This window comes from Lontra canadensis, unplaced genomic scaffold, assembly GCF_010015895.1.
Source record: "Lontra canadensis isolate GAN:19392208 unplaced genomic scaffold, GSC_riverotter_1.0 scaffold15, whole genome shotgun sequence".
Classification (NCBI taxonomy): domain Eukaryota; kingdom Metazoa; phylum Chordata; class Mammalia; order Carnivora; family Mustelidae; genus Lontra; species Lontra canadensis.
The window spans coordinates 18,652,619-18,674,962 of NW_022631009.1; the positions used below are offsets into that span (position 1 = coordinate 18,652,619).

A 22,344-nucleotide genomic window follows, 5' to 3' on the forward strand; every position below is an offset into this window, starting at 1 on the left:
AGAAGAAGAAGAAGAAGAAGAAGAAGAAGAAGAAGAAGAAGAAGAAGGAGAAGAAGAAGAAGAAGGAGAAGAAGAAGAAGAAGAAGGGGAGGAGAGGGATAATATCTAAGAACAAACTCTGCTAGTCCTTTAGTGGGTGAGGGGAATGATACCGGTCCCTACTCCCCCATCCCAGCTGTCCTCAAACATCTGCTTCCCTATGTCTGCAAAGACCAAACAGAATCAGCTCAAATTCAGGAAACACTTGAGGGTCATTCTAGAAGCATTCGCTCTGACTTAAAATAGGTAGAATAAATAAACCCTAGTCCAAGCATGTCTTGAGTTTTTTTTTTGGTTTTCGAAATCAAAGCAGCAGCATCTTAAAGCCTGGATGACTGTCCATTCTATTCTTTATCATGCTTTTCCCTAGTCAGAGGTAACCCGGGTTTCCTTAAGTATGTTGACACTTGAGCTGATTTTTAGACACTCTGAATGTATTTCCACCATTTGGTCCTGATCCCTGAGCAAATAATAGGGTCAGCCACCAGTTTCTGAGAGCCAAGTGTGTGCTAAACGTACATACTTCACAAACATGACCTCACACAATGCTGACCAGTAGCTTTTTAAATTCTCCTTACTCTATAGAATAGGGAGCAGGCTAACATGTTAAGCACCTCCCTGATAATCACTTACTTTTGAAGCGGTCAAGCTGGTATTGGAACCCAAGAAGTTCTACCTATAGACAAAGCCAGAACCCTTTGACTTCTATGACCTATGACCTTTCAAACAAGCACCTTTCCACATACCATCTAGAAAAATAATGGCTGAAATTATGAAGCCATCATTTGTGACTCACAGAATGTAAGTAGTATTGAGTGACTTTGATATTAGAACTGGAATTAAAATACTACTCCTGTTTATTTCTCATGGTTGACTGTATTACCTTCACAAACATCATTTAAGAAGGAATCTTCCTTGGAATTCTCCCTTTGAGCGAAACCTAATACTTTGCGTGTGCTTGAGTCACTCCTCTGCTTCTAGCAAAGAAATTTATAAACCAATGTTCTAGCTTTCAATTGTAATCGCAATAAACTTACATAAGGAAAGCATTTTATACTATAGCCTATTACTGTGTTCCATGTATGCTAGTATTTTGTACTCTCTCTTTTTTTTTTTTTTACACAAATGCTGGTCTTGATCTGTAAACTTGATTTCAAACTGAGACTAGGTCCTATCCTATGCATATACACACAAATACATATGCTTATATAGTACCTATATGGCTTCTGGCTCTGAATTTAAATAAGCCTGGATGGGCTTAAAATTAAGCTCTTCCCATTAGTCTATGTTTTCAGTGAGATTTAACTTCTTCAGTCTATTTTTAATTCAAACTATTCTATCTCTTGAAAAATAGTGACTGGTACTTTCTGACAGTTTGCTAAATGCATGAAGGCATGGATAGGTGCGTTGGTAAGTAATTTATTTTTGTATACTGCATGAATTACTCGTGTTCAATTTTAGTTGTTCATTCTTCATCTTCTCACTTGGTATACTAATACTCTTCGGGAAGGTGTGGGGACAAGAAGAGGCACAAAGGATTCCAAGTTCCTGCCCACAGTGGCCAACCCACCGTAATCATCTCAGATCTGGAGCTCCTTCCCTCCAGGACAAAGTCCCCAGCATGCTCCCACCTCAGATGGTATTTCCAGACACTATAACTTCCCAGTTAAACCAACTCTTACAACAGAAAACTGAACTCTTTCTCAGAAGATGGCACTGTATCATGAGTAAGAAACTTGAGAATTGCCATTCTATGAGAACACATTCCAGTCTCTCTCCAAGACCCATGCTAGGACTAGCAGCTATCAATGGTAGAAATAAGTTTCAAAAACATACAACTGTACTTTTGAGTTGCGGACTAAAGAAAATACAAATAAAACAAATGACTTTTTGGTAACTGGTGGTATAGGACACAGGCACATTACAAGAACTGTAAATCCTCACACGGATTATCTTCCACTAAATCTGAACCACAAACCCAATCCCTCCAGCTGCTCAAGTTCCACTAAGATTAGCCTCCATTTTTAAAAAATTTTAATTCCGGTGTTGTTAACATACAGTGTTATATTACTTTCAAATGTACAATACAGTGATTGAACAATTCCACGCATTACGCAGTGCTCCCCAAGATTAGTGTACTCCTAATCCCTTCACCTAGTTCACCCAGCCCCACCCACCTCTCCTCTGGGAACCATCTGTTCACTTCCATTAAAAATCTGTTTTTTGGTTTCTCGGTTTTTTCTTGTTTGTTTTGTTCCTTAAATTCCACCTGTGAGTGAAATCATATAGTATTTGTCTATCTCTGACTGACTTATTTTGCTTAACATTGCACTCTCTAGAGCCATGTTGCTGCAAATGGGAAGATTTCATTCCTATTTATGACTAAATAATATTCATACACATGCACACACATACACACCAACAAACACCACATCTTCTTTGTCCGTACATCTATCAATGGACACCTGGGCTGCTTCCATATTTGGCTATTGTAAATAACACTGCAATAAAGACAGGGGTGCATGTGTTCTTTTGAATTAGTGTTCTCACATTCTTTGGGTAAATACCCACTAGCGTGATTCCTGGATCATACGGCAATTCTACTATTAATATTTTGAGGAATGTGCATACTGTTTTCCACAGTGGCTGGGCTAATTTGCATTCCCACCAGCACCGCATGAGCGTTCCTTTTTCTCCATATCCTCGCCAACACTTCTTGTTTCTTGCAGATCAGCCTCCCTTTTCAACCTCTCTCGCTGACCCTGGCTGCCCATCAGACACAGGAGGGTGAGTCTATTATGTGCGTGATGGGCATGCGGTGGGGGGTGGGGGGTGGGGGGCACTGCACAAGCTGTTCTAGTTCGTTACATGAACGATTTCTGCATGAACTGCTACTTGAATTACTCGGGCTGCTACTCCTGTTTACTTCTTTTCCACCAATTATTAGAAGACTTAGATAGCATTTTGAAATTGAAATTCCAATTCTCTTAAACAGAGTTCTTGAAGAAGATAAAGCTGCCCTTTGAAGGAGGGAAGCTCTTGCTTCTGTTCGCTGTTCTCCTCTGTAGTTCAGACTTCAGCGTCCGGAGACAGCGCTCAGGGTTCAAGGTCATCAGCACCCCCTAAGCAGAGCTGTGTAACTGCTCTAAGCAGGTTTCCCATCTGTGAAATGGAGAGAAAACCAGCACCTACCTCACAGGATCCCTGCCCAATGACAAGACACTCACTCCTGCAGCGCCCCCTCATTTCAATACTTGTCTTTTTGAGAGCAGAGAAACTAGTGGCAGCTCCGCATTTCTGGAGCCTGTTCAGAGACTTTTCTACAGATTAGCTTCTCCTCATTTTGGTTTCTCCAACCTCAAAGGGCTTAATTTAATTTTGGAAAAACTTTCTCTTGGCAAGTTTTAGGTTGTGTAAACAGAGAAGGAAAACTTTAGATTTGCCCAATTTCGCACTTGGGGGTATTGCAAAGACGTAGATTTGTTTCTGCTGAAGTGTGCATCCAGAGAGAGGCTTCTAGTAAATGCTAACGGCTGACAATACCAGCTCTGTAGTTTGTTTGATATAGAGATGAGCCTCATGAAACTATCAGAGTGTATCTCCAGGTACTTTTTTATTTTTATTTTTTGCAATTGTTAAGCCAATCAGATAATGCTAAAAACATGAGACTTTCAGGTTACCTGCAGTCTTATTAAAAGCATCTCTGAAGAAAATAATAATGAGGCCACAAACGAAAGACATGAAATCAAATAAAAGCACAGATTACATATTTGACAAGAAAGCATGGTCTTCCATAGCTGAAGATACCAAAAATGGTAGGGGAAAGACAGTACAGTGTCTAGTAAATGTAGGGGGGAAAAGATGTAAAACAGAAAATAAAGCATTCTATGGTATTAAGTAGAGGGTCTACTACAATTCTCAGAGGGGTCTCTAAGTATCGGTCCCCTGCTTTAATCCTTTCAGTAACATTTATTCTGGTTAACCACTCGTGGCTTTAAAATTGTCAGCAGTAAGGAAACCCTTACAGGGAAGGGTTTAGTAAACAATAATGTCCTGGAACCAGGTAAACATAGTTCCTAGGAGCAGTGAAGAAAAATGATCCAGGGCCACATTCGTTACACTTTTTAATTTCCAAATCTAGCTACTTTTTTTTGGCAGTTTGCTTTGAAACAATTTCCTATTTGTTTGCTTCCAGGAAACAGTAATAATTTCTAGTTAAGTTAAAAATGGGACATCTCCCCTGCTTTATTATGTATGTATTCTATTTTTATGTTAACAATTAGTCTTAGTTATTAAGCTAGTTTCATCAAAATAGCTGTGGTATAATAAAATAATATTTAAAAATCTAAGAAATTAAGGTACCAAATGCACATCTAGCCTCCTGACATCAGAAAAATACTACCAAAAATTATTCTTTCAGCATGCAAGAGGAGAAAGTGCCACCCCAGTTGTATTCCTCACATAACAAGACCCGCGCCTGCTTACCATAACTGTTACTACCTAAACACAAAACCATACAGGGCAGTGTGTTCATCAACTAGTCAGCACTAGTGAGCATCTATGCTATGTCAGGCTCTGTACCAGGTGCTGGGTATACAGAAAGGTTAAAAAATTCTCTCTCCACCCAAGAAGTTCAGCACCTAGTGAGATGGACAGAATGTACATGGATGAACCAAGTGAAACACAGCAAAGTGCTATTGACTAGAGAGAAACCAAAACCCATAGTGGGAGCCACTGACTCTCCCTGAAAGTTAAGGAAGATCCCATCCAAGTGGGGACTGAGGAGCCAGGTCTTCAAGGGTAAAATGTCTGCCAGGTCAAGGACGGAGGGAGGGACATTCTAAACAAGGAGGCTGTAGAGAGTAACAAAGAAGAGGTTGCAAGTAACCAGGAAAACTAGTGACGGGCAAAAAAGGGCCTATAGACTTGGCATTAAAAAACTTTAATAAGGGGTACTTGGGGGGCTCAGTAAGTTAAGCTTCTGCCTGTGGCTCAGGTCATGGATCTTGGGATTGAGTCCCAGGTCGGGCTCTTTGTTCAGTGGGGAACCTGCTTCTCCCTCTCCCTCTGACTGCTGCTCCCCCTCCTTGGGTACTCTCTCTCTCAAATAAATAAATAAATAAATAAATAAATAAAATCTTTTTAAAAATTTTTAATAAAAGCCAGGCTGAACTGGATGGAGAGACATTAGTGGTAAGGATGTGGGCTAGTGGACATCTTTTTTAAGAAACGTAGAGTGGAAGAAAGAGGAAGACCCAGCTAATAATTCAAAGGGAGGCTCCAAGAATCAGGGCCTGGACATGGGCAGTTTGTGAACTCTGGCTCTGTTCTGGACCCTTTGCTGGTGGGAAGGTGGGGGTTCCCCTGGGTCATACTAAGCACACAGCTGAGCAGGAAGTGCTTCTCCCAGAGCTGTCATTCCCAACAGAATGAGCTTCTAGGACTCACAGTGAGACAGGCTCTGCAATAAATGAAAACCCACGGTGGCTCCGCGATCACTGAAAATCAATATGTTCTGTCTGAACTAAGAATAAACTTTGAAGAGTACTTGCATATTATGTTTTAAAACATATAACCTTAATTAGCCTCCTACACGTTTATCACATAACTGTTTTTCTAATCAAAGTTGAAGATGAAAAGGAATGTTCTGCCACTGTGGCTACAACACATTGCTCAGAGCAGAAGGTACCACACATGCGTCTAGAGTGGGGGAGGGGAGGACCCCTGCTGGGTGGTGCTGGCCCCCTCCCCACCTCCTCCCTGCTGTGGAGGAAGCAGGGATCAAGGCTGCCCTTCCAACTCACCTCTGACTCACAGCCCTGACCGCAGCAGCCCTGTGATTACATTCTTAATGTTAGGGGCTCTCAAAAGGTTTTGTTTTATTCTGAGTCAAATTTACTTTTCATATCTATTCAGAAGTGTGAAAATCATCCAGGATCAAAATTCGAAATTCCACTTAACGGAGTTATCTTTAAAGAAGGGAAGACCCACATCTTCCTGACTACAGGAAGAGAGCAGATCTGTTTGATTCTGGAGAGAGCCCTCCACAGAAGAAAACTAAATGGTCAGTGGGACACCCCAACCAAAAGAAAGGCGAGTTGTAGGGCACTCTCGTGTCCTGTCCTAGGCCTCGACCTCACGCAGACGACCTGGCACCTGACCTCACCCGACCCTCGCAGAGTCAGCACCTGCCTCCCACCCACCACCCGAATCTCCACCTTGCCACGTTTCTGCACAGCGCTGGGTGGCCCAGCCCAGGTTTGGCCATAAGACCTGAAAGAAAACACCCTTGTAGGGCACATCCGAAGCCAGCCTCCTCTAGAAAACTCAAAAAAAGAGAGAGAGAGAAACAGCGTTACTTCATTTTAATCACAATTCCTATTTGAAAGACTCCTGGGCCTGGACAGAACAGCTAAGCAGAGTAATTCACAGCAAAATTCTGTGCTGGAGAAGCTTCAAAATGTTTATCTTTGACCCCCAAAGAAAACTATTGAGAACTAAACTTCAAAAAATGTTTCCTTCTCGCTGGAACTCAAGTTTCCAATAAAAACTTAACCTTCACATAAAACTGGTAATTTAAAAATTGGCTCTAAAGAAAGATTCGTATGAGGGCACAGATGAAAATCCGATAATCACACGCTAATAATCGGAGATGAACTATAATTGCCTGCTAATTACCATGGAAAACTACAGGATTAATAGTAACAACAGAACTGACACATCCCGATACAGGGATAGGTTACCGTGAGTCGAAACTGAAGACAGAGACGAATGAAGAGCAAATAGTTGGTTTCACAATTAGCTACAAATTTATATCAATAACAGCTCATGGATGTGACTGTAAAGTAAGGAGGCTTATCCGGATAGGCCTGTGGGATCAGCGTCATCACATTACAATCCACACTACCCACTGGCAAGATGCAAAAACCACGGTTCTTGTTCGGAACATCTGCACTGTAAGGTAGTAAAGTAAGTGGTAGTAAAGTAAGCCTTAATTCTGTTTGGAAGATAGAAACTGTATGTGACTGTGCTTCAATGTATCTATCATAGCTTCTGGCTCTCCTTCTATAAAGTTAATTTTAGTTGCTGAACCTCCTAACTTTCCTTCCCTCCTTGAAAGGAAACAAATGGGAAAACAAAAGAAAAGAAGAAAAAAAAAAAAGGAAAAATGGGCCTTCCCCCAGATAGTGGTTTTGCAATTATCCACTGTTGGAGGAAGCTTGATATGTAGTCCAGTTCACTTTATCATTTGTGGTTCATTTGGAATATTTTGTTAAATGGCTCACACTGCACAGAACCGGATAACCTCAATGTGCAGAGAGTCATGGGTCAGTCCCACCTACTCTGTGTACAGATGGTGCCTCCAAGTCCTCCTGCCCCTGGCTGAACACTGCCCCTGGCCAGCTTGCCCTTCCTGGCCACGTCCCTCCTCTGGACACCCCTGCCTAGGAGTAGGACCCCCATTTAGTCATCAGTAGGACCCCCATTTAGTCATCCAAAGCCAGTCATCACGAAGGATCTATCAGATCTAGAATTTGTCTCTTATTCCTGGGACAACTTTGCATCCCCCCACACTGTGAGGCCCCCAACCCCCGTCCCCCATCCCCGCCTTTACAATGCACTCCTCTGGGTGCACTCCGTCACTCACCTGGCTCTGACTGGTCTTCCCACTGCCTGACTCTCCCTCCCTTCACCCTGTCCCCCTCGCTGGCCTGGAATCACCCCTCTGCCGTACAGATATCGTCCCTCCACGGTGCGGCCAAAACCCTCCCTGGCTATCTGAAGCCTCTGAGTTCAAGTCCTGCACCTCATTAGAGAGAAATGTCATTTCATTACAATATCCTATCTGCTTGTTATTTCTGCACAGTTCCCTCCAACTGTACTTATCAGCAATCTGGGAAGACGGATGTACAGATGGACTATACCCACTTGGATGAATGATGACACGCAGGTACAATTTTTATTATCACGCTCTTAGGTGTTCTTGGCTTTCTAAAATCCACTCAGTTCAACATTAGAAAAACGTGGATTAACTAAAACTAGGTATGCATGCCACAGCTCAGTGTAAAAAAGTACAGACACACACACATTTGACTGTCTCCCCGACAAAACTGCACAATTAGGCTTAATGAAGCCCAAATAGTATTAAAGCAGCCAAGGGAGAAAAAGCCTGAGCTTCATCACCCTCAATATCTAGGAGGAGGCTGTGGTGTTGCTCCTCTGGGAAGACACTAAGATAGCATTTCCCAAACGTTCCCCCTATGGGGCAGGTTTGCCACTGGGATATAGGCAGCATGAGTCAATGGCCCTCTAACGCCTATAGCCTTCCAGGGCCTGGACCCCACATGCCCTGCTAGGCTTGATTAGCCCTCATAGGAGGCCCGGAGTCTCAGCCTGCACCACGTGGAAAACAGCTTTACTCAGGACTCCTTTCAGAGCCTGAGACCAGCAAATCCCATCTATGCTTCACACCTCTGTCACCCTACGATAACCCCCCCTTTTTTTTAAGATTTGTTTGTTTATTTTAGAGAGGGAGAAAGAGAGCACAAGCAAGAGGGGCAGAGAGGAAGAGGGAGTGAGAATTTCAAGCAGACTCCACACTCGGCAAGGAGCCCAACATGGGGTTCGATCTCATGCCCAGAAATCACAACCTGAGCAGAAACCAAGAGTCGGACACTTAATCGACTGAGCCACCCAGGCACCCATCTGATTCCCCTTTAAAAAGCAAGCCTTTCCACAGCTACTAAACCCTTCTTCCTTATCCCCTCCACTCACGACTTCTTCCTTCACCTTACTTTCCATATTAGCTCCATCAAGGAACGCTCTCACTAGTACATCTGACAGTTTCCATCCTCTCCCATCCGTGCTACAATTTCATCAGACTTGATAAAATTTATCTGCCAATCTCATTTTGTTCTTCTGCCCTGGTTCCTGTACGAGCATGTGCTGTTTCCTTGGCTTGCAGCACCCTCCCCCACCTTGTTGACCTCACGAGCTCTTGTCGTCCTTTCGGAAGGGTTTCAGAAACATCTCCTCAGGGAAGCACTCCTCCAAGACACCACTCACTGTGTGACATCTTAGCCACTCATCGTCTTGCCTCCAGATTCGAGCAGTTTGAGGACAGGGGTCCTGTCCTAATTACCTCTGAATCACTAGTTCTAATAAAAGGTCTGGCCTGTTTGAATGAATATGGAGTAACTATGCCTTTCTGCAAGGCACCATGGGACCAGCACTAACTCAATGTCCTTAAAAAGGGACATCCACAATCAGAGATGAGCAAAAACAGAAACAACCTAAGTGGCTAAGTGGCTCCTTCCATACAGGAGGTCTGAGGTCTAATTGGCACAGGAATGCTCCTTGGGCTGCAGAATGTAAACTCATTTATGACCTGGAATAATTGTTGTTATTCAACGAGCTCACAAGAAAGAACTTGTGAGGCTTGGAGAACTCCGCTCGTGCTTTGAAAAGCAGCAGGAGCCACTAGGGCCAAGGTCTGTTTGTTTTACTTTTATCAAGTAAGAACTAATTGCTAATGTTTCCTTCCCCCCTCCCCCAAACATAATAGTTTATGGCCTAATGTACAAGAACCACATATCTGAACTGGCTTTCAGAAACGTCAGAAGTAGCAGCAGCCAAGAGTCCCACCCCCCAGACTGCAAAACGTTCTCAACATCTGGAGAGGAAGGCACAGCGGGGAGACGTAGGATGTCCACGCACGGTCAGGTCCCGGATGTCTGCAGTCACTCTACAAGTCATCAGGGCCTACTGGGGCCAAGAACTACCTAGGGGTTGCCATATAATGACGATGTACAGTGGTGCGAGGACAGAGAATAATAAAAAACGAGGAGTGCAAACTCAGGCACCCTTGGGGTTCCATCCCAACAACACCACCTACCAGGTACACGACCTTGGGTAAAATTGTTTACTGTTCACCACCTCGGTTTTTGAACAACAAAATGAGTTTTGAGGACAGACAACGTTTATATATGATCTCTAGAAAGAGCCTGGTACACAGAAGACAAGGAACACATGGGTATCATTAAGAGAGTTCACTCCTTCCAGAGGCCTGCCTTCCGTCAGTGTAGTAAGAGTTTTATCCACACACTGGTTCATTCATTCACTCATTCATTTAGGAAATATTAACAGCTCACTATGTCTCAGACTCTGCGCTAAACCCGACAAGGGTCTGCCCTCATAGGCTTTACCTTCTGATTGGAGGGTGGGCACACTGAGAAACAGAAACATCCATACGTATGTACCATGTAGGGTAGTGATGTCTGCTGTGAAATAAAGGTTAAGGGGCTGGAGAGTGATGAGGGTGTGCCGTTTAGGTTAGGGTGACAGGGAAGGTCTCTTTGATAAGGTGACAACAAGCAAAGACCTGCAAAATGTGAGGAACAAACCAGGTAATGTGTGAGTATGTGTCCAAGAAGAGCCAGGCGTGGTGTGATGCAGAAGCAGCCTCGCTGGGAACATCAATCAGGATACAGTGAACCTGGGAGCCAAGGCTCCACGTGCTCTGAGAGCAGCCTCCTTCCCTACACCCCGGCCCTCGGGCTCCCACTCTCCTTTGCATAGATCCACAGAAAGGACACCATCAGTGACACTGAGGGGCCTCTCCCCATCTGGCGACCAGCAGTACTGGCTGGTCAGAGCTACTCAGAGGGTCAGAAGTATGTGGGAGATGAGGAGCAGCCTTGAAGAACAACCAACGTTCTAATCCAAGTGAGATAAATGTATGTCAGGAAAGATGTATGTTTGCTGGCCGTCATTACAGGGTTCCAGAGACCACAGAGCAATCCTTAAGCATGAGTGCTGAGGGGATGTGGAACAAGGAAAGATACGGAGAGAGGTAAAAGCTCCACTGGGCTTTGCTTGGAGTGGAGGTAGACAGACAGAGAGCTGGAGGAGGGCTGGTTATCCCGGGAACCCTGAAAAATGAGAAGAAAGAATACACACACCTCTACACACAAAAGTGTGTTGTGTGTAACTTTAGAAGCTGGAGTTTCCCTTAAGTCCCACCCATAGACTCTGAAGACCACAGGTTATGAATCTCTCCTCTAGTGAAAGGAGCATATATCTCAGTCTTTAACTCCAGCTTCAAGGTCACTACCTAGAGGGTCCAGTTGAACTTGGGGACCACAGTGACTGGTGGAGATTTGGAAACTGCAACCACGAGCCCTGACTGTAACCTCCAGCTTCGTGGAAGTTAAGAAAGGTAATACATTTTAAAACACTGGACTCTTCCTTTTTTTCTTTAGGTTACTAGAAAGTTCTCAACCCACACCGACAACTACGGGCACATGCACCCTTCAACCTCCCTTCACTGTCAGCAGGCATTGCTAACCCCTGGTGGAAGCAAGGCAGAGCCTTTACCAATGTTCTCAGCACCGCACTCCAGAGCTACCCGCTGAGGGTGTGAGTCACACACAGATGTACACACCATCCCAGGTGTCAGCTCCCTCTTTATGCTGGAGATGGTATTAACCACCACTGGCAGAAGGACACATGGCTTGCTTTTTTTGTAAGTCTAATAGAGGAATGAATTATATAAGATTTTTGCATATTTCTTCATCCTCTGTCAGTTTGAGGTTGTAGTCAGAAAATCAATTTGCCCTTTGAAGCTAAAGGACTGATTTAATACTCCTCGGGTTCAGGTTCAGAGGAGGTGGCCCAAGGAGCCACAAAACTTCTTAGTAAAAGTCCTAAGTCTCAAAGATAAATCATGTGTGTGCATGTGTGTGCAAATGCATGTGTAAAGGGTTATAAAGGAAAGTCCGAAGGCAGGCAAGAGGCAAAATAGAAGAGAGATAAGATCCAAAGCCCTGGGTGAGCTGAGAAGTCATTCTGGTCTAAGAAAAGTAAACCTTATAACAATATCAAAGCTGAACCAACAGGTAAGCCAGTAAAATGCTTTTATTATTTACCTTATTTGGACCTAGTCCATATTTCTATTTAATTGCTCCTCTCATTTTCTTGGGTAATAATTATAAGGCTAACTTTTCAAATAAAGTAAAATTGTTTCTCTGAGTTCTATGTAGATGGTTACAAACAGGTCAAGGCAAGTATCCCCACTCCCTTGTCCTAGTCAATCGATCTTGTAGTTTCTGTATATGAGCTGGGTGAAGAAGACTGTCTTATCCTAGCTCTTGCACTAATTATCTGAGGATAAATCACCTGGAAAAGTGAATCAGTGGGCCTCACTGGGTCTCAGTTTGCTGGTTTATTAGATAAACATGTTTGACTAGCTAATGGGAAGGGTGTGGGGGGGCACGTGTGCACGGGCATGCACTGAGGCAAGGAGGGGTGTGGCCATCTTGCAGGATAAACCAACAATTAGTTTCAATGTATTTTATTGTGAGTCTCTAACCCTCGCGTAATCACTAACCTCTCTGCCATTGGTCAAGGGACACTGGCAAGGATGAGAGGGAAGGGCTGAGAAAAATCCATCACTGCAGTGTGTAAGAAGTCCAAGAAATGCCTCTGTAATACCTTTTAATGGCTCAGTAATACTTTCTGATACCCGACAGGAGGGAAACCTTTACTTTGCCTATACTCCCTGGGACTGCAGCCTTTTACTTTGCAAAACGAGGTAAGAAAGCCCACAGATGCGAAATTACTTATTTCTTATAAAAACAGCATATAAAGCGTTAAAATTACTTAGAAACACACATATTACTGTCGGCATTTTTAAGCAATCTCTAGAAACTTTTAAGATTCCATCCCTGACTTCCCTTGTCTTACTCTGTATCCCAGAGGGTGAGTCCTGCAAACCACATTTGCTAGGATCATGTACCCAGTAGCTTCAGGGAACATTCGGCCCTTGGGAAGCACTGGTGGGAGGGGGAGACAGGGAGAACACAGGGAATTCTTTCTCCTCCTCCCTCTTGGCATTCTTTTGAGAGGTGTGTCTGGCAGTGACTCCTCTGTTGTTCTTTCTGCTCTTGCAAAGCTGCTCTGTCTGTGGTCCCAGCTCCTGCTGAGGCAGCCCCCACTATGGTTCGAGCTCTTGCTGGGGGGCTCCCCCAACACCCTCAACCTCCTCTTTGACCCTCCAGGCCTGCAGCTAATAGCAGTGCAGTCTTGCTGTTGCTCATCTCCAGACAGTGTCACGGTGCCTTCAGCCCTCCCGATCTTTGTAGCAAATTCCCGCCATGGGACCACTTGGCGTGGACTCTGTCTTTCTGGCCGAACCTGGAGTCCCACCCAGGGGACTCCTGGGCTCTAGAGAGCAAACGTCGTGTTTGAGAATACACCGAGAAAATGTACTTGCTGATCCGTTCCTCCTCTACTGCTGGAAAAGATCTCTCAAAGGTTTCATTTGCCAGACCACCTAGTACTATCAGCAGCAGGCATGCGTTGGCACTAAAGGGACACCATATGGAGAATTAAGAGAACCAGAACCCACTTTGCAGTCATGGGACCTTCACAAGTACCTTAGAGCCAAATGATCCTGAGGTCATTCATGTCACAGGGGGACAGGAGTGCATCTGGTCTAGGGCATGGAAACATGTTTTAGAAACTGACACAGTCCTTGCAAATCCAAATGTTTCACTATTACTATACGAGTCCCAGCCAGCGGCCATAGAACAAACAGTGCTTTGCACTCAGCTCAGTCTGATTTTGCCATCTCCGCCTGATTTGTACTAAACGTACTCACAAAGGAAAAGTGCCCAGACTAGTGCCTGGCACATCTTCCCAAGAGCTCCGTGGGTCCCAGCTATGAGCTGTGTGCTGGGCAGCATGACAACATGTCAGTTTACCTAAGACCACACAGGGAGGTCAAAGTCAACTTACCAATGTCAAGGACCCTCTGCTTCGCCGTATGCTGCCTCGAGTGCCAGTACTTCCAGTACTTCAGCTGTTCGTCTCGGTTTTTGTCTTCACTGAAGACCACCATTACCACGCTCTGCAGAAGGGAGAACCATGCATCTTACTTTCTGTTGGGCACCTCTGTGGCTTCACAGCCTTTACTTCCAGCAGTTCTGTCAGAGCTATTTCTACAACGTTGCTTATCTTGCTTGACAAAAGCCCAGACAAGCTCAGCCGCACGGTTTTTTTGTTTAAAAACAGGTCTACTTAAAAAACGCATGGGGAATGAGAACAGTCCACAGAAAAAAGAATCCTGCATCATTTTTTTTTTTAAGTAGGCTCCACACCCAGCATGAAGCCTAACACAGGGCTTGAACCTGAGATCAAGACCGAGCTGAGATCAAGAGCCAGAGGCTTAACCGACTGAGCCACCCAGGCGCCCCCACGTCATTTTTACCATGAGTCATAACAACCAAATTAACCAATTAATAGCACATTTACTGTTTTGTGAGGTGAGTGGGAATACCAAAAACATCTTTTTATTTTGTACTGAAAACAAACACATTTTTGAAATTTTGTATTCTTAAACGAAGGATTTGGCACCATGTGTAAAGAAGCAAGCATCTGTTTCTAGCCTAATTAAGTGCCTCAGGCTGAAATGCTGGAGTAATGAGAGAAGTACTACAAACTAAGTTCATACTGAGGAACACAGATCTCAGCTACAGATATTGCACAGACCAAAAGAGACAAGGTCAACTATTTTATTTATTTCCACACAGTTTGGATATACTTGCTTGAAAAACTAATTCTATCTTGTAGAAATAAGAATCCAAAGCCCATTCTGGTTCTAAATCATAAAAACCCTCATTAAACTACATACACATTAACTGTCACTTATGAGATAAGAGAAGTTATGAACACAAACGAACTCCCCAAAATCCTTTTAACTGCAGTATCAGGGATACCGGCTCTCTCCTCCTTATTCCAAAACCAAAATATTTCTTAGATATTTTCCTACTATTCCAGAGTATTTCATTGATTCCCATTCCTTACTAACTTCTCCTTCATGGCATTTTGCACACTTAGAGTCATTTACTTAATTTTTTTTTTTTTAGGTTTTATTTATTTATTTGAGAGAGAGAGATCACAAGTAGGCAGAGAGCCAAGCAAAGAGAGAGAGGTGGGGGGAAGCAGGCTTCCCACTGAGCAGAGAGCCCCATGCTGGGCTCGATCCCAGGACCCCGAGATCATGATCTGAGCCAAAGGCAGAGGCTCAACCCCCTGAGTCTCCCAGGCGCCTTCTCCATTTACTTAATTATTTACAATTACTCAGTCAACAGCCCCACTGCCTGACAAATAATAGATGTCATATACATTCTTGCAGTTGGACTGTCCATTCAAAATCTGGCTTCTTCCCAAAGTACGTGTGAGCATTTGTTACACAAGAAAGCAGATGCCTGTTAGGAAAACTAGTTTAGAAATATGTATCCATATTATTCGAACTCACAAGCAGCAGGAACCTCAAAGGTACATGGAGAAGTGACAAGAGAGGGAACCGCTTCTGGGCTGGTGGAACTGTGAGCTCCAAGTTCTCCATTCTTCCCTCTCCTGCTTCCCCAAACTTTGCCACTTACAGTTGCCCCCTTACCCATGGTTTCAGTTACCCACATTTGGTCAACCATAATCTAGAAGCAAATGAGTGCCTTCTGATCTATCATCCAAAAGTCGGTAGTAGCCTAACATTAGGGTCACAACACCCGTGTCGTCATGTTATGTCATCTCATCACATAGGTATTTTATCATCTCACATCATCACCAGAAGAAGGGTGAGTACAGTACCATAAGATACTTAGAGACCGAGAATCCCACAGTCACATAACTTTTATGACAGTGTATTGTAACTGTTCTATTTTTATTACCGTTGTTGCTGATCTCTTACTGTGCTATTGTATATGTTCAACTTTATTATAGGGATGTATGGAGAGGAAATAACATATATACGTCTTGGTACCATCCACGGTTTCAGGCATCCTCTAGGAGGTCCTAGAACGTACCTCCTGCACATAAGGGGGGAGGATGGACTACTGTATATGTAAAAGTTCACCGTATGGCCTCCTAGTGTTTATTTCCTTCTGCTCCAAATAAAAATAACAGGTTTTTTTTCTCTATCAAATGACTATATCAGGCTAAGTAATGGCATATTCTTGGTCTGCAAATTTCTGTCTTCAGTGATAAAAAGAAAGGCAGTTTGAAAATGCTATATTACCAAGCATACATGTTTCAACTCAGAATAAAACACCGTGCTCCAAAACTAATGCGGGTAAGTTCCAAGTGCATCTCTCTTTCCTCCAGATTGCTCACTGTCCCAGAGCTGAGGAGTAAGAACAATCCCAAAAGCCAGAGGCATTTTAGCCTGGGATCCATCTCTGGATATATCTGCTAGACTTGACACCCCTACACCCTCACATGTGGATGCCTGTTAAGAAAATTCTGGATAAACTTAGTTTTTTTTAAAAACAGTCTTATAAATTACAAGGAAGTGTATATCTCATATACACCCTCTTAACAGTACCATCATCGGCACCCTGAAAAGACAGTGAATAGTTTACATTCTAAGGCCACGACAGTACAGGGACTCTTCAAGAATTCTGATTCAGGTGCCTGGGTGGCTCAGTGGGTTAAAGCCTCTGCCTTTGGCTCGGGTTTTAATCTCAGGGTCCTGGGATCGAGCCCCACATTGGGCTCTCTGCCCAGCGGGGAGCCTGCTTCCTCCTCTTTCTGCCTCTCTGCATACTTGTGATCTCTCTGTTAAATAAATAAACAAAATCTTTTTTAAAAAAAAGAATTCTGCTTCACTGAAATCATGTAGATAACTTATTATGGAAGTTTTCGTCCCATCTGTTTTATATTGGCTACAAGGAGCCCTCTTCTCTTAAGGACTTCAATCTAACACTCTTGGTGAATTAAAATGGTGCCCCTGGCTTTTAGCCCTCCATGTCTCTCAACACAGTGTACCTTAGTAAGAGAATAAATCCAAGAATCTGACTGCCTGGGATATATCCTGGTTCCCTCACATTTTAGCCTCTAAAAGGCCAGTTACTAGCCTCTAAAAGGCCAAGTTTCCTCATCTATAGTATTATAAAAACAGTGCCTATTTCATAGGGTTGTGTTAGTTTCAAATGAATTGCTAGATATATGGAACTTGACATAGTGCCTGGCACACAGAAGATATACCCAATAAACATTAGTTGTTATTTTGTGGCTTTTGTTGTTATTATTATGGCATCTCTCTGCCATTGTTATTGTTGTTATTACTATTATGATTGTTATTGTTATTATATCCTTCCACCATTAAGATGATGATGAGAAGGAGGTCGAGGAGGAGGAGGAGAAGGAGGAGAAGGAAGGCATCCCTCCACTACAGCCTTGACCACAGGGTAGGAACACATCAATTTCCCTGGCAGGCACACAACACACCAGGCACCTTTCCACCTGCAACAGGCTCAGCCTTGCCTGGGACATGAGCTCCACATCTTCTTCTCACTCTCAACAGCCCCGCCTCCTACAGCTCTGGCGTGGGACTAGGACAGCCTGGAGGGAGGAAGAATTGCTGGGCTGAGGAATGAGCAGCAATCCTTGCTTGTCTTTCTCACTGAAACACAGCCAGGAACCCCAGCTGTCTCAGAGATCACCACTGAAGCTGTTTTACCTAAAGCCAGTAACAGACAAGCTGGCCAGCAGGTGCCCAAAAGCTCTTCTTTCTCTTCTACTTCATTTGTTCCCTTTGCAGGGAAGTCTGGGATGGGGGTAAACTCCCTATGCTCTAGGCACAGCACCGCATTCGTCTCAACGTGCTGAAGGGCTTAGGAGGCAGTAGCTACGGACTAGATACGGTAGGGTCGGCACCACGTACAGAGCATGTAGAATAAATCATTTTACAACAGGGCAGGAAGGTCCTTCAACCTCTTTTCAGAGAGCTCTGCTATGATTTTCCTTTTCAGTAGAGAAGGATGACCAGTTTCCTCCCTTCTTGGCGGCAGCAAGAATGCCAAAAGCTGGTCGGCTTCCAGCATAGTTCCATTTCCCACAAACAGAACTAATACTCATGAAGGTGAAAATTCCACCAAGTCAGTCCTGGTAGGGATCATATCATGCCTCACTTGACTCCTGAGTAAGCAAGCACTGGGCTGCAGAAGGCTTTTTAAACCAAGCTGCAAAGGATCCAGGGACACAGGATAAATCACACCTTCCATATGGAAGACAGCAGCCGCTCTTTCCCTGCCCACAAATAAGCTCGGACTTAACAGCTCCTTGCTTGAAAATTTAAGATCAATTGATTGAAAGCAAGAACAACAACTAAGTAGCACAAAGGCAATGAAGGAAGTTGGGAAAATTCCTTGGATACGGTCAGAAAGCATGTCCCAACCATGTCCCCTCCCTGGCATTTACTGGTTACTGATTAAAATGATAAACTGTAAGCCAGTAAGTTCTCCTGCTCCAACTCTCTGATATTTGTTCTAGAATTATTTATTTTGGAGTTTTTTCCACACCCTTCCACAAGACTGCGAGGTAGCAATTCCCTTCACATGATCCCTCTGCTCTTTATTTGAGACATGAGGCCCATACCCGGACTTTGCTGATCGGGTGTCGGAAGCATTTGTTGTCTCCAGTCTCGCTGAGCGTTATGGCGTAGAACTGTCCCTTGTTGAGGTAGGTCATGGGGCCCTCCCCCTGCTTCTGACGCAGCGACTTGGTGGCTTCCAGGGTGTACTGAAATGTGCCACTGTGAACAGAAAGCAAACAGTGGTCAGATTCACTCCCTCGGACACTTCTGCCTTCCTAATCAATTTCACATTTACAGAGTTTTGTAGGAATATGAACCACTATTTACTCTACTTCAGAGACAAAACACAGCATATGGCAAAAGAGATGCGACCGGAACCAAAGGTCACTGCTAATACAATGTATACAACATCTCTAATAGTGGCTCATAAACCAGATGGTTTAGAAGGGGAGAAAGTCCATGAGGTGCCTGTCCAATTATGCAAGGCTGTGCCAGGAGAACCTGTTAGGTCTTAGATGGCAATCAGTAATGCCTGAGGCTTAAGAATTGATAGGATTTGCCACTTTCATGCTAGCAGCAAGCCAAATGTGTGAAAGCTTTCGTGCAATTCGTACCTATACTTAACCCTCTTTTTGTATCACCAAGATGTTGCAAACAGTGATATCCCACTTCAAAAGATTTCAAAATGTCTAAAACTCCGACATTCATTACTGAGAATCTAGTTCCATAACAGAGACCGTTGGCTTTGCTGTTTTCTGTTTTTAAGACGGCAAAAGGACTCATGAAAGGGTCACTGCTGCTCCAAATCAGGAGTCTGCAAACAAGGTTTGTTCCATTGGCCAAATCCAGCTCCCTGCCTATTATTGTAAACACCTCCCTGTGTTCCTATTATTGGAACACAGCTATGCTCATTCATTTAGGGCTTGTCTACAGTTACTTTCACACTACAACAGCAGGGTTCAGTAGTTGTGATCTATAAAGTGCCAAATCTAAAATATTCACTATGTAACCCATTGCAGAAAAAGTTTGCAAATCCTTGCTCTACACAATTTCCTTAATATTTTGAAAATGTTATTTAATTTACAAAATAAAAATACTGATTTTTCCCCAGCCATGAGGAATATATCAATTATTTAAAATAAACAAAAGGTATGAACCACAATCCTTCTAAAAATGAAAGAAACAAAAAGTTTAATATGTTCTTTCAGAAATATTTATTTCTGCTATAGTGCAGGATGGCTCCTAGTGGTAACCCAATAACCAATGCTTCATGAACCTTTTTAATCATTAGAAGCTCTTCACTAGGCCTATTTTCTTAGCTCTTTAGTTTCATAGTCTTTGAAAGGCTAGGTATAAAACTGCCTCAAAGTTCACCTCTTAAAATGGTCTGCTTACAAGATTATGGAAGTCTCTTATCATGTTTAATTTTTTATAACTTTCATGAGGAGAAAGAAATTGTAAAGCACAATAATATTCCTCTTTTCATGATAAAAACCTTACTCATAAGCTGAGAAACTAAGCAAATTCCAGAATATGTATCTTAGAACAAGGTGGGAAATAAATCATTCAAGACAGAACCAACTTCACTGTCCTTTTGCCTGAAAAAAGCAATCTCAGAACTGCCACTGAATCATAAAATTTGAGACATGGACAGGATATTAGGAATCACCTACATCAGCAGCCTACAACTTATCTAGGGCACAGGCTGCATTTAAAAAAACGAATAAACAAACAAACAAAAACATGAAAAGCTGTGAACACTCTCTCCAGATAAAAGCACATATGAACAGAAATGGTTTTGAACATAATTTTGGGGGGTTCATGCTCCCCAAGCCTATCCATAACACAGGAAATAAAACCACCTTCATTTCACAGGTGAAGAGAGGCTAAGAAACTTGCTCACTCTAGTGGACAATGACAGCAGCAGGAAGAGAAAGCAGGTCAAGTGACTGGTAGGTCAAAGCTCTTTTCACCAGCCTGACAGCTGATTACAGGGTGACTGGGGTTTATAGCATGCAAATTATATACGCATGTCCACATTTTAGAAGGTGATTTGGAACTCTATGTTCCCCACCTCACCACACACTGAAATTCTGACTCGGGTGATCTGGGAAGGATGACTGGGCAGCCTGAGGTCGGAGCAAGACCCTGAAGGATTAGGAGGACTTCAGGTGGAAACAGAAAGAACAGAAGAGGGCCACACACATAAAAGCAAAGAAGCAATAACTACAGTGGGACCCACGGTTGAAAGCAAAAAGGAACTAGCACACAAAGGCCCTGACTACCGTCTTGAGTAATTTGTGTTTAATCCCGTCTGAAATGGTGACATCACCGATAAGCTTTGTAAAACGGGAGAGATCAATTCATTTCTTGCCATTCTCTCCTGTCTATGAGCATGCTCATGACCAAGGTCTTTGATCATCTAGCCTCTCTACCTAAAATGTTCTTAATCTTCTTTCCCTGGAAAACTCCTGCTCATGATCCTTCAACATCTGGTTCAAATGCCCCTCCCTGCAAGCTTTGTTCCCCCACCCCCACCCTAAACCCCACCACATACACAGACACCTCTAAGTCCTCTCAGCTTTCTGTTTATGTACCTCTGTAGCAGCACTGAGCAAACTGTATTACAACTGTCCATCACTACATCTGTCCCCTCCAAAAGTCTATGGGCCTCTTGTAAGGAGAGGTTCTATCGTATTCCCATACCTCTCTCACTGCTTGTACATGGAAGGCAACGCAGAGTATGATAGCAGGTAGCTAGGTACGTACAGTGGAACAGAAGGGAAAAGAAGGTGTTGGTGGGAAGATCAAGTTACATCACAACGGTTCAGAGCACGAACAAGAGAAAGTTGTAAGGGACAGGACAGGTAAAACAGAATGTTCAGCACCTGGCCAAGTGTGACGAAAGCACAGCACAAAGTCAGGCAGATCTTGACACCTCTCAAGTGGGTAGCTGGCATTGTGACGCCATTAGCCACAATAGGAAATAAAAGCAGAGCCGATGTGAAAGAAGTGGGGAAGGAAGAAAAGAAAAGAAAAAGAAAGGCAAAGAGTTCCCATTTTATCACATGCTGTGTTGGAGGTCCATGTGTCTGAGATTCAGAGAACCCCCTAAGGAGAGCGATCTAACCAACAGAAGGACAGAAAAAGGGTGTGGGCCTCAGACTATAGGTCAAGACTGGAAACAGTAATTTAGAAGTCACTGTAAAGAAAAAAGATTTTTCTTTTAAAAGGTTCAAAAGTGTAACTTGGGAGTACATTTCAAGTGTTATCAGTTCATTAGTTTCTAGGGACACCTCCGGGTAGCCTACCTTGATGTCTGGTCATACATGTACTCCTCGGCCCCAACTGAAGCACTCCGGAATTTCTGCAAAATTTAAAAGTTATCAAATTAAAACAAATAGGTAAGTCATCATGCAAAAACAGGAAGGAAAGTGACAAATGTGCCCGAATTGTTTTATCCTCACTTCAGAAAGGAAGATAATGTATTTTTTAGTATTGTGTTTTCTACAACAAAAATAGTTACCATCTGTGCATAGAACTTGCATACCACGTGCACACTGAGAATTACACTCAACAGAAGAGGCATTTTTGCTTTGCATATTATTCACATGTCCATATTCACATGTCCTACAGGTGTTCCAAAAGTGTCTGCAGGTACTGGAACCTGTTTCTTCAAACACATAAGACATCTCGTCCATTTTCTATCATCTGCAACGCTCGTTCCCACAAATCACAAATTCTGACTTAATGGAACACTTATTACAGGGAGTCGACACAGCATACACAGCACAGGGCGGTATTCAGAGTGGTTAGGGGCATAGTTTCTAGAGCAAGACTGTCCAGTGTCAAGTTATGACTCTTTTACCTGCTACCTGTATAAACTGAGACAAGGGCCATATTTACCCCATCTGTAAAATGCAGAAAGT

General features: G+C 43.4%; 1 protein-coding gene across 5 annotated transcripts in view; it reads right to left on the reverse strand.

Moving 5' to 3' along the window:
• The window catches only part of GRHL2 (grainyhead like transcription factor 2), a 158,023-nt gene that overhangs the window by 67,598 nt on the left and 68,081 nt on the right, over positions 1 to 22,344 (reverse strand). For all 5 annotated transcript variants that reach the window (XM_032858572.1, XM_032858574.1, XM_032858569.1 and 2 more), the window contains 3 exons: positions 21,727 to 21,782; positions 18,478 to 18,634; positions 13,837 to 13,948 (listed from right to left, as the gene is read on the reverse strand). In XM_032858572.1, coding sequence (XP_032714463.1) covers positions 13,837 to 13,948; positions 18,478 to 18,634; positions 21,727 to 21,782 — 325 coding nt within the window. The remainder of the gene's footprint in view (positions 1 to 13,836; positions 13,949 to 18,477; positions 18,635 to 21,726; positions 21,783 to 22,344) is intronic.